This window comes from Schistocerca nitens, chromosome 2 (assembly GCF_023898315.1).
Source record: "Schistocerca nitens isolate TAMUIC-IGC-003100 chromosome 2, iqSchNite1.1, whole genome shotgun sequence".
NCBI lineage: Eukaryota > Metazoa > Arthropoda > Insecta > Orthoptera > Acrididae > Schistocerca > Schistocerca nitens.
This window is the reverse complement of record NC_064615.1, coordinates 928,814,028-928,826,954: the sequence shown is the minus strand read 5'-3', so window position 1 is coordinate 928,826,954 and position 12,927 is coordinate 928,814,028. Positions and strand designations below refer to the sequence as shown.

The window sequence follows — 12,927 nt, the reverse complement described above, 5'->3', positions numbered from 1 at the left end:
AAACTATTATAGCGTCTCTAACAAGTGACAGGTGGGTTCGACGGTCTTACAATTGTTAAAACGAAAATAAAAAAAGGAGATTATACCTGGCAACGCTGAAGAAGTCTACATTGTTTTAATAGTGATGTCACAGATTAGAATAAGCAGCATCTTCTTGCCGTACTTATTAGATCGTGTCCGTTGACATAGTGCGAGTTTCAAAATTGATCACTTGTCCATTTCCGCCCCACTCCTCTATAATAGATTTCACCTGAGAAGTACTGGATTTGAGTCCTGAGATACATTTTTTTTTTTTTTTTGCAATTACTGCATTTCCGCTATTTCCACACAAAAGTAGCTCATTACTTCTCAGATGAAGGGTCGGTCAAGAAGGTCAGTTGTCTATGTAGTATCGTCACAAGTTAAAGCACATCACAGTACTTCTGAATAATTTTGGGCAGCATCGGGTTTACGAATTACTGGAACGATTAGTCTGTACAAAACAGGAAGTCACTATCAGAAGTGTCCCGCGGCTACCCTAAAGGAGTTCGGACAATTTTCGCGGGCAAGTTTAGCGTAGGCCGAGTTTTGTGGCACGACTCCTGCTTCCTCGCTGAGCTTGTTCCACATGTGGGCTGCGTAAGCTCGGTGCATGGCAGCCAGCGTGCTGTTAGTGTCCTCCTCAGAAAAGTATTTCCTCCATATCTGGAAGGGCACTGGGTACAGCAGCGCCGGCCCCAAAACTCGGAAACCACGACAGTTCCTCATGACCATCACCTGCAAACATGCACACATATCAGAAGACGAGTCGGTGCCTGAAACCTTACTCTTTCGCTGTTTTTTCCTTATATTATCTACAGGGCAGATACAAGGGAAACATATTATTCGGTGGAATTATGAAGAGAGGCAGGACATGACGACTCGTAAGCAGAGTGGCACAGTTATGCCCTAATGCATATGAATAGCATGTAACTTAAGATCTATTCGCCCCATGAAAGGCAGTTAAATGTGGGGTAGCCCTTACGAAAATAATCTGGACAACGGACTTAACACAGGATCGGGGAAGGAAACTTTAGGTAGGATTTGTATTATCTGTAAAATAATAAAAGTAATTTCCACTGAGGTGACAAAAGTCATGGGGTACGTCTTAATATCGTGTCAGATTTCCTTTTGCAGGACATGACATGGATTCAACACCTCATTGCAAGTCCCGTCCATAAACACAGAGCCAAGCTGCCTCTATAGCAGTCCATAACCGCGGAAGTGTTGCCGGTGCAGGATGTTGTGCACGAAGTGAGCTCTCGATTATACGCCTTAAATGTTCGATAGGATTCATGTCGGGCTATCTGGATGGCTAAATCATTCGCTCAAATTGTCCAAAATGTTCTTAAAACCAATCGCGAACAACTGTGGCCCAGTGACAAGGCATCACTGTTTCGGAACATGAAGTCCATGATTAACTATAAATGGTCTCCACGTAGCTGAACACAACCATTGCCGTTAATGATCAGTTCAGTTGGATCAGCGGTGTCAGTCCATTCAATGTAAACAAAGTCCACACCATTATGGAGCCCCAAGCGCTTGCACAGTGCCTTGTTGACAACTTGGGTGAAGGACTTCGTGGGGTCTGCACCTCATCGTACCCTATCATCAGCTGTTACTAACTAAAATCGGTACTCAAATGACCAGGCCAAGGATTTCCAATTGTCTAGGCTCCTATGGGTATGGTCCCGATGCCAGAAGAGGTGCTGCAGGCGATGTCGTGTTATCAAAAAGGCTGCACCCACAGGCCATTAACACCAAATTTCGCCGCACTGTCCTAGCCAGTAGGTTCTTCGTACGTGCCACATTTATTTCAGCGGTTATTTCGCGCAGTATTGCTTGTGTTTTAGCAATGAAAACTCTACGTAAAAGACGCTGCTCTCTGTGGATAAGTGATGCCCGTCGACCACTGCGTTTTCCGTGGTGAGAGGTATTCTCGGCACACTCTTGACACAGCGGATCTCGAAGTATTGAATTCCCTAATGAAATGCCCAGTGCGTTAAGCTCCAACTATCATTCCGCTTTCAAAATCTGTTGCTTCTCGTCGTGCGGCCATAATCACGCCGGAAACCTTCTCACATGAATCACCTGACTACAAATGACAACCCTGCCAATGCGCTGCCCTTATGTACTGTAGTCTAATGGTAGCGGTTTTCATTAGAAATCAAAACGACCCCGGTCCCGGGTTCGAACACCTGTACCACACAAATTCCGAATAAAAACCATTAGCGTGGCGACCGATGACTTCCGGCATAAGAAGTCACACTCATTCTGATAATGGCCTATTCAAAGAGAGCGGAGGATTGGACAACATAGGTTCAGGACACTCTCTTGACCTTGGGGTGAATGACTGCCGCTAAAGGTGTAGTACATTTACATCTTCTCTCTTCCACCACTTGTTAGCATTAGAAACCTACTACTCGACAAGTGAAAAGGCAGATATGATATTCTGCTATTGTTTAGTAAATGGACGTAGGCTGAGAGCCAGTGCCCTCTACGCTGAAAGCCGGCCGCGGTGGTCTAGCGGTTCAGGCGCTCAGTTCGGAACCGCGCGACTGCTACGGTCGCAGGTTCGAATCCTGCCTCGGGCATGGATGTGTGTGATGTCCTTAGGTTAGTTAGGTTTAAGTAGTTCTAAGTTCTAGGGGACTGATGACCAAATATGTTAAGTCCCATAGTGCTCAGAGCCATTTGAACCATTTTTTTCTACGCTGAAAAATATCCACAGCGCAGAGTGCCTTCTGATAAGCTGTTCGGCCGACTTTTCCAGCGTCTGAGGAACACAGGTACCTTTCACCTCGGAAGACTGACAGTGGTAGTCCCCGCTCAGTGCGCACGCCTGACACGGAGGAGCGTGTGCTAAGTTCGGTGGAAGAAACCCATGGAACCAGTGTGAGACTGTTAGCAGCAGCAGAAGGCATGTCTCATTCTCTTACCTGGGGAGGTACTTCATGAACAGTTCCTGTACCCATATTATTTAGCGTGCCTCAGGCCCTAAGGCCAGAGGATCATCATGACACATGGCGTTCTGTCAATGGCTGACGCAGAAGTGTGCCGCAAATCAATTGTTCACATTCAAGATATTATCTGCCGATGAGGTAGGATTTACATGACATGGTATTGTGAATTTCCGTAACCATCATGCATCGGCGGATCTAAATCTGCACGTAATTCAGGAAAGAGGGCATCAACACCGATCCTCAATCAACATATGGGCAGCCATACTTGCCGATAGACTAATAGAGCGATATATGCTGTCACAAAGGTTAACTGGGGTGCATTATCTGGAATTTCTCCCTTGCTCCTTTCTCTCTTGCTGGAGGCTGCGCCATTGCATCAAAGACGGTGGACAGGGGGCGTGGAGGAGGGGGGGGGGGGACGGGAGTGCAACACCTTGGTCTGCTTGTTTCCCAGATCTAAATCCCCTTGGCTTTTGGATGTCGAGACACTTGAAGCAAATGATAAACTCCACGCTAGTCAGTGATGTGCGGACACGAGAGGGTCCCGTCGTCAGTGCGTTCCAGAAGGAACAAGAACTGGTCTAATGAACAAAGTAAGAGTATATGGACTATCAGACCAGTTGTGTGATTGGATTGAAGAGTTCCTAGATAACAGAACGCAGCATGTCATTCTCAATGGAGAAAAGTCTTCCGAAGTAAGAGTGATTTCAGGCGTGCCGCAGGGGAGTGTCGTAGGACCGTTGCTATTCACAATATACGTAAATGACCTTGTGGATAACATCGGAAGTTCACTGAGGCTTTTTTGCGGATGATGCTGTGGTATATCGTGAGGTTGTAACAATGGAAAATTATACTAAAATGTAGGAGGATCTGCAACGAATTGACGCATGGTGTGGGGAATGGCAATTGAATCTCAATGTATAAATGTGTAATGTGCTGCGAATACATAGAAAGAAAGACTCTTTATCATTTAGGTACAATATAGCAGGTCAGAAACTGGAAGCAGTTATTTCCGTGAATTATCTGGGAGTATGAATTAGGAGTGATTTAAAATGGAATGATCATATAAAGTCGATCGTCGGTAAAGCGGATGCCAGACTGAGATTAATTGGAAGAATCCTAAGGAAATGCAATCCGAAAACAAAGGAAGCAGGTTACAGACACTTGTTCGCCCACTGCTTGAATATTGCTCACCAGTGTGGGATCCGTACCAGACAGGGTTGATAGAAGAGATAGAGAAGATCCAACGGAGAGCAGCGCGCTTCGTTACAGGATCATTTAGTTATCGCGAAAGCGTTACGGAGATGATAGATAAACTCCAGTGGAAGAGACGTTCAGTAGCTCGGTACGGGCTTTTGTTGAAGTTTCGAGAACATACCTTCCCCGAGGAGTCAAGCAGTATATTGCTCCCTCCTACGTATATCTCGCGAAGAGACCATGAGGATATAATCAGAGAGATTAGAGCCCACACGGAGGCATAACGACAATCTTTCTTTCCACGAACAATAAGAGACTGGAATAGAAGGGAGAACCGATAGAGGTACTCAAAGTACCCTCTGCCACACACCGTCAGGTGGCTTGCGTAGTATGGATGTAGATGTAGATACTTCAAAGAGTGCGTTATTCCTCACGCCAGAGGGCAGAGAGTTGCATCGCCACGAATCGCCGCCACGTTTAACACCTCCTCTAAACATGTGTTTACAACAGAAGGTACGAATTTCCGGACCCATGTTTATTGGACTTGCTTCGATGAGTACTACCACCTCTCAAAGCATTCGATACACACTGTGTAGGGAGTCACCCAGCGCACAGTCCATGAGTTCAGTGCTCTCACTTGATACTATTTGATCTATCTTCGCCACACTAGGACTGTTTGACAACTACGTTACATGTCACCCGTTTACTCACTTTGGTCGCGTCTGATTTGTCTCTCTGCTGATCATGATTTTGTTGTTATTGGCGTGACAACCGCTTTGCGTAACGTCTCATTATCATCTAGCAACGTTTGTCCTTGTCCTGTTCTGTTGCCCTGTCCTCAGTCTGTCTGTCGCAGTTCGTTCGCGTATCGTGTGTTGGAGATGCTCTTACGCAGGCTCCTCTCCAGCCTCGAGGCTTCCGGAACTACGACGTGCGCACCGATACCCGGCTGCTCGTGGTTAGGTTGGTGCGTAAGTTCGTAACGTTCTTGTTTTGAATGTTGGTATTCCGGTTGTTATGGATTTATTTATCGAACGTCGTTTTTCATTTGCGCTTCACTGTTGGTATTTGAGTTTACATTTGTCATTTTGTTATTTGAAGATTGTGAGTGGAGCTGCAGACGTTAGAAAATGGAGTGCCAAGTCGAGAAATCGAAACATTTCAAGAAGGGTCGTCGAGCAGATGCGCAAAACTATAGGCCTATATCTCTGACATCGATCTGTTGTAGAATTTTAGAACATGTTTTTTGCTCGAGTACCAAGTCATTTCTGGAAACCCAAAATCTACTCTCTAGGAATCAACATGGATTCCTGAAACAGCGATCGTGTAGACCCAACTCGCTTTATTTGTCCATGAGACCCAGAAAATATTAGATACAGGCTCCCAGCTAGATGCCATTTTCCTTGACTCCCGGAAGGCGTTCCATACAGTTCCGCACTGTCTCCTTATAAAATAAGAGCCTACGGAATATCAGACCAGCTGTGTGGCTGGATTGAAGAGTTTTTAGCAAACAGAACACAGCATGTTGTTCTCAATGGAGAGACGTCTACAGACGTTAAAGTAACGTCTGGCGTGCCACAGGGGAGTGTTATGGGACCATTGCTTTTCACGATATACACTCCTGGAAATGGAAAAAAGAACACATTGACACCGGTGTGTCAGACCCACCATACTTGCTCCGGAAACTGCGAGAGGGCTGTACAAGCAATGATCACACGCACGGCACAGCGGACACACCAGGAACCGCGGTGTTGGCTGTCGAATGGCGCTAGCTGCGCAGCATTTGTGCACCGCCGCCGTCAGTGTCAGCCAGTTTGCCGTGGCATACGGAGCTCCATCGCAGTCGTTAACACTGGTAGCATGCCGCGACAGCCTGGACGTGAACCGTATGTGCAGTTGACGGACTTTGAGCGAGGGCGCATAGTGGGCATGCGGGAGGCCAGGTGGACGTACCGCCGAATTGCTCAACACGTGGGGCGTGAGGTCTCCACAGTACATCGATGTTGTCGCCAGTGGTCGGCGGAAGGTGCACGTGCCCGTCGACCTGGGACCGGACCGCAGCGACGCACGGATGCACGCCAAGACCGTAGGATCCTACGCAGTGCCGTAGGGGACCGCACCGCCACTTCCCAGCAAATTAGGGACACTGTTGCTCCTGGGGTATCGGCGAGGACCATTCGCAACCGTCTCCATGAAGCTGGGCTACGGTCCCGCACACCGTTAGGCCGTCTTCCGCTCACGCCCCAACATCGTGCAGCCCGCCTCCAGTGGTGTCGCGACAGGCGTGAATGGAGGGACGAATGGAGACGTGTCGTCTTCAGCGATGAGAGTCGCTTCTGCCTTGGTGCCAATGATGGTCGTATGCGTGTTTGGCGCCGTGCAGGTGAGCGCCACAATCAGGACTGCATACGACCGAGGCACACAGGGCCAACACCCGGCATCATGGTGTGGGGAGCGATCTCCTACACTGGCCGTACACCACTGGTGATCGTCGAGGGGACACTGAATAGTGCACGGTACATCCAAACCGCCATCGAACCCATCGTTCTACCATTCCTAGACCGGCAAGGGAACTTGCTGTTCCAACAGGACAATGCACGTCCGCATGTATCCCGTGCCACCCAACGTGCTCTAGATGGTGTACGTCAACTACCCTGGCCAGCAAGATCTCCGGATCTGTCCCCCATTGAGCATGTTTGGGACTGGATGAAGCGTCGTCTCACGCGGTCTGCACGTCCAGCACGAACGCTGGTGCAACTGAGGCGCCACGTGGAAATGGCATGGCAAGCCGTTCCACAGGACTACATCCAGCATCTCTACGATCGTCTCCATGGGAGAATAGCAGCCTGCATTGCTGCGAAAGGTGGATATACACTGTACTAGTGCCGACATTGTGCATGCTCTGTTGCCTGTGTCTATGTGCCTGTGGTTCTGTCAGTGTGATCATGTGATGTATCTGACCCCAGGAATGTGTCAATAAAGTTTCCCCTTCCTGGGACAATGAATTCACGGTGTTCTTATTTCAATTTCCAGGAGTGTATATAAATGACCTAGTAGATAGTGTCGGAACTTCCATGCGGCTTTTCGCGGATGATGCTGTAGTATATAGAGAAGTTGCAGCATTAGAAAATTGTAGCGAAATGCAGGAAGATCTGCAGTGGATAGACACTTGGTGCAGGGAGTGTCAACTGACCCTTAACACAGACAAATGTAATGTATTGCGAATACATAGATAGAAGGATCCTTTATTGTATGATTATACGATAGCTGAACAAACACTGGTAGCAGTTACTTCTGTAAAATATCTGGGGGGTGTGCGTACGGAACGATTTGAAGTGGAATCATCATATAAAATTAATTGTTGGTAAGGCGGGTGCCAGGTTTGACATTCATTGGGAGAGCCCTTAGAAAATGTAGTCCATCAACAAAGGAGGTGGCATACAAAACACTCGTTCGACCTATACTTGAGTATTGCTCATCAATGTGGGATCCGTAGCAGGTCGGGTTGACGAGGAGATAGAGAATATCCAAAGAAGAGTGGCGCGTTTCGTCACCGGGTTATTTGGTAAGCGTGATAGCGTTACGGAGATGTTTAGCAAACTCAAGTGGCAGACTCTGCAAGAGAGGTGCTCTGCATCGCGGTGTAGCTTGCTGTCCAGGTTTCGAGAGGGTGTGTTTCTGGATGAGGTATCGAATATATTGCTTCCCCCTACTTATACCTCCCGAGGAGATCACGAATGTAAAATTAGAGGGATTGGAGTGCGCACGGAGACTTTCCGGCAGTCGTTCTTCCCGCGAACCATACGCGACTGGAACAGGAAAGGGAGGTAATGACTGTGGCGCGTAAAGTCCCTCCGCCAATCACCGTTGGGTGGCTTGTGGATTAAAATGTAGATGTAGATATTCTTCCGCTTGAATTCAATAGAGGTGTGAGAGCACCTGTGGCAGCCGTTCATGAGGATAATGCCATTGGACAAAGCATTTCAGGAAAAGTGTTTTCTCGTTTTAAGGAGGGCCATTTTGACATAAATGGCTCTCCACTTTCAGGATGACATTCGATTTTTATGAAGGTCGTTCAAATGCATTAATCCACAATGGTCCAAGTCAGTCTACTCGAGAACTGGCAAATGTGATGAGCTGCGATCATTCCACCATCGGTGGAATTTTGCATGGGGTAGGGAAGGTTAAAAAAGTCTGGTGCATGGGTGCCGCATGCTCGAAGCCAAAATCACAAAAATCAGCGAGTGGTCATATGTACATCTCTAGTTGCTCCTCATCAATTGGCTCGTGAACAACACCGACTATTCCCATCCTGTATAGTTAGCTGTTGACGGAAAATGGTGTCTTCATGCTAACGTAAGGAAAAGAAAGGAATGACATAGCCCAAACAAAGTAGTAACTCCATGTACAAGGACTTGCGCACATCCACAAAAGATTATATTACGCATCTGGTGAAACAGCGACGGTGTTTTGTACCACGAATTGCTTCGCAGAGATGTAATTATCACAACTGACATTTATTGTCAACAAGTTAGACGTCTTGCAGACGTATTCCAAGAGCAACGACCAGTACGACAGCGTTAAGTGATGATAGTCCGCGATAACGCCCGCCCGCGTTCTGCTAGACTGACAAGAAGATTGTAAAGAAGTTCGTTTGGGAAATCATTTCCCACCTATCTTATTCACCTGATTTGCGCCCTCACGTTTTCACCTTTTCCACTCTCTATCGAAAAACTTTCAAGGGAATTCCTTTCCGAATGAAAATGCACTCCGAACGTGGATCGACTACGTCTTCTGCTCAAATCGAGTCGCGGAATCGAGAAGGTTCCTCTGGTGTGGAAGACTGTTGAAGAAGAATATATTATTGCCGACCAAATTCCTTGTTATGTACATCTGTGTGTTTATTAACTCATGGAAAAATGATACAAACTTAAGCAGCAAACCAATAGTACTCCTCTGTTCCGGTTAACCCACAGCCTGTATTTCACTGCTATATAATGCTGTGTTCCAAATTTGAATTCTCAGAAATTTCTTCCTCATATTGTATATGTTTGATACCAGTAAACTTCTCTTGCCAGCAATGCCCCCTTTGAAAGTGATACACTGCTTTTTAAGTCCTCCCTGCTACGTAATTAGTTATTTTCCTGCCAACGTAGCAGAATTCCTTAGCTGCGTCTACTTCGTGACCACCAGTTTTGATGTTAGTTTCTCGCTGTTCTCATTTCTGCTTCCTGTCATTATTTCTGTCTTTTTCCGGTTTGTTCTGGATTCCGTATTCTGTACTCATTGGACTGTTTATCCCAGTCAATAATTCCCGCAATTCACTTTCACTGAGGATAGCAGCTTCATCAGCGAACATTATCATTCATATACTTTCACCCCCAAATTTAAAACTCTTTCCTTCATCTCTGGCATAGCTTCTTAGATGTATTGATTGAACAGTAGGGGTGAAAGATTTCAGCCCTGTCTTTCACCATCTTCAGTCGAAGCACTTTTTTCTTTCTATTCCAGTGTTACTTTTCCCTCTTTGTTCTTACACGAGGGTGTGCTAAAACGTAAACTCTCCGAATCTTTATTTGAAAACTCCTAAACCCTTTAAAAATGAAACAAATGTAGTTACCATTCTACATCCTTATTCTTCATGTATGTATTTTTATTCCTCGAAGTTGTCACCAAGGCAAGGAGCGCATTTTTCCCAACGAGGGACCAGATCGAATATTTGGCTTTATTGACAGAACCACAACTTCATCTCTCCTTGTGCGGATTCGTCACTACCAAAGTGAAAACCCCGAAGGTGTTGATTAAGTTTTGGAAACCAGATGAAAATCAGATGGGGAAAAGCCGAGGCTGTATTGTAGATGGTTCATGACAGTGAACTCAAAGCATCGGATTATTGCAGGTGTCGAAGTGCGCGTGTGTGGGTTTCCAGTTTCTTGCTGAAGGACAGTGTACTCCAAATGAGGACGAACTCTTCGAATTCGAAACTCGATTACAGCACGTTGTTCCACACCAACGACATAGTTACGATATATGCCTCATCCTAAATGCTACAATTTGGTGTAGAGGACGGTAAATATGTAGAAATGAAGTGCAAAGATGTAGAATGTTAGTATACATTTTATTTAAAAAGCTGAAAGAGTTTTCACATTAAAAATTCGGAGGCAATAATTTTCAGCACGAGCTCGTAGGCATTGTATATTACCCTTCTTTCCCTGTATGTTACTCCCATTTTTCCACAGAATTTCGAACATCTTGCATTATTTTACGTTGTATAACGCTTACTGTAGATCGACAAAGCCTAAGAACACATCTTGATTTTTCTTCATTCTTGCTTCCGTTACCAACCGTAACATCAGAATTGCCTCCCTTTACCTTTCCTAAACACAAACTGATCGTCATCTTACACAACCTCACTTTTATTTTCCATTCTTTCGTATATTATTCTTGTCAGGAATTTGGATGCATGAACTGTTACGCCGATTGTGCGATAATTGTAGCACTTGTCAGTTCTTGCAGTCTTCGGTATTATGTGGATGATGTTTTTCCGAAAGTCAGATGGTATATCGTCAAACTCTTACATTCTCAACGTGAATATTCATTTTGCTGCCACTTCGCGCAATGATTTCTGAAATTCTGATGGAATGTTATCTATCCTTTCTGCCTTATTTGATCTTAAGTCCTCCAAAGCTCTCTTAAACTTACACTCCAATATGGCATCACCTACCTCTTCTAAATCGGTTCCCGTTTCTTCTTCTATCACATCAGACAAATCTTCACTTCACTCTAATACGGCATCACCTACCTCTTCTAAATCGGCTCCTGTTTCTTCTTCTATCACATCAGACAAATCTTCACTTCACTCTAATACGGCATCACCTACCTCTTCTAAATCGACTCGTGTTTCTTCTTCTATATCAGACAAATCTTCACTTCACTCTAATACGGCATCACCTACCTCTTCTAAATCGACTCCTGTTTCTTCTTCTATCACATCAGACAAATATTCACCCTCTTAGAGGACTTCATGTACTCTTTCCACCTATCCTCACCCTCCTCTACTTTTAACAGTGGAATTCCCGCAGCACTCTTAATCTTACTACCCTTGCTTTTAATTTCGACAAGGGTTATTTTGACTTTCCTATATGCTGAGTCAGTCATTCGGAAAATCATTTCTTTTTCGATATCTTCACATTTTTCATGCAGCCATTTCCTCTTATCTTCCCTGCATTTCCTATTTATTACATTCCTTAGCGACTTGTTCTGTATTTCTGAATGTTTTTACCTTTTTCTTTCATGGATTCAGGTGAAGTATTTCTTCTGTTACCCATGGTTTCTTCGCAGTTACCTTCTTTGTACCTATGTTATTTTTCCAACGTCTGTGATTGTCCGTTTTAGTAATGTCAACTCCTTTTCTATTGTACTGCCTACTGAGCTATTCCTTATTGCTGTTTCTATTGCCTTAGAGAACTTCAATCGTATCTCGTCATTTCTTAATACTTTCCTATACCACTTCTTTCTGTACTGATTCTTCCTGACTAGCCTCTTAAACTTCAGCCTTCTCTTCCTCACAAGTACGTTGTGATCTGACCCTATATATGCTCTAACAGTCCAGTATATGATTTCGGAATCTCTGTCTGACCATGATGTAATCTAACTGAAATCTTCCCGTATCACTCGGTCTTTGCCAAGTATACTTCCTTCTCTTGTGATTCTTGAACAGAGTATTCGCTGTTACTCGCTGAAATTTATTACAGAATTTAATTAGTCTTTCTCCTTTCTCATTCTTTCTACCAAGTCCATATTCTCCCATAACCTTTTCTTCTACTCCTTCCCCTACAACTACATTCCAGTCCCCCATGTCTACCAGATTTTCATCTTCCTTTACATACTGTATCACCTATCCAATATCCCCATGTATTTCCTCTCTCTTCATCTTCAGCCTTTCAACGTCAGCTTATATATTGAACCATCGTTGTCGGTGTTGGTTTGCTGTCGACTCTGATAACAACACCCCTATCACTCAACTGTTGACAGTTACACACTCTGATCCCTACCTTCCAATTCATATCGAATCCTACTCCCGTTATACCATTTTATGCTGCTGTTGACAGTACCCTACTCTCATCTGACCAGAAATCCTTGTCTTCTTTCCATTTCACATTGCTGACACCGACTATATCTAGACTGATCCTTTGCATTTCCCTTTTCAGATTTTCTAGCTTCCCTATCACGTTCAAGCATCTGACATTCAACGCCCCGGCTCTTAGAACGACATCCTTTCGTTATTTATTCAATCTTTTTCTGATGGTTACCTCCACATTGGTTGTCCTCTCCCGGAGATCCGAATGGGGGACTATTCCGGAATCTTTTGCTATTGGAGTGGTCAACATGACACTTTTTTAATTACACCCCACATGTCCTGTGGATACACGTTATGGGTCTTTAATATAGTGGTTTCCATCACCTTTTGCATCCTCATGCAGTTGATGATTGCTGATTCTTCCGACTTTTAGGGGCAGTTTCCCACCCCAAGGACAAGAGAGTGCCCTGAACCTCTGCCCGCTCCTGCACCCTTTTTGACAAGGCCGTTGGCATAATGATGATGACTTCTTATGTTGGAAGTTTTCGGCCACCAATGCTGATTATTAAGCAGTAGCGGGTTTCGAAGCCGGGATCAAGGAAGTTTCGATTACCAATTTTAGACCCTACCCCTACACCACTGGTGCATCTTATCAGTGAACGTAAACCA

At 45.1% G+C, this 12,927-nt stretch overlaps 1 protein-coding gene across 3 annotated transcripts in view; it reads right to left on the bottom strand.

The window, feature by feature from the left end:
- Window positions 1-237: 237 nt before the first annotated feature.
- Window positions 238-12,927, bottom strand: part of LOC126237246 (lactosylceramide 4-alpha-galactosyltransferase-like) — a 111,799-nt gene continuing 99,109 nt past the window's right edge. For all 3 annotated transcript variants that reach the window (XM_049947158.1, XM_049947157.1, XM_049947159.1), the window contains one exon: window positions 238-756. In XM_049947158.1, the coding sequence (XP_049803115.1) occupies window positions 496-756 (261 nt within the window). In that variant the 3' untranslated portion in view covers window positions 238-495. The remainder of the gene's footprint in view (window positions 757-12,927) is intronic.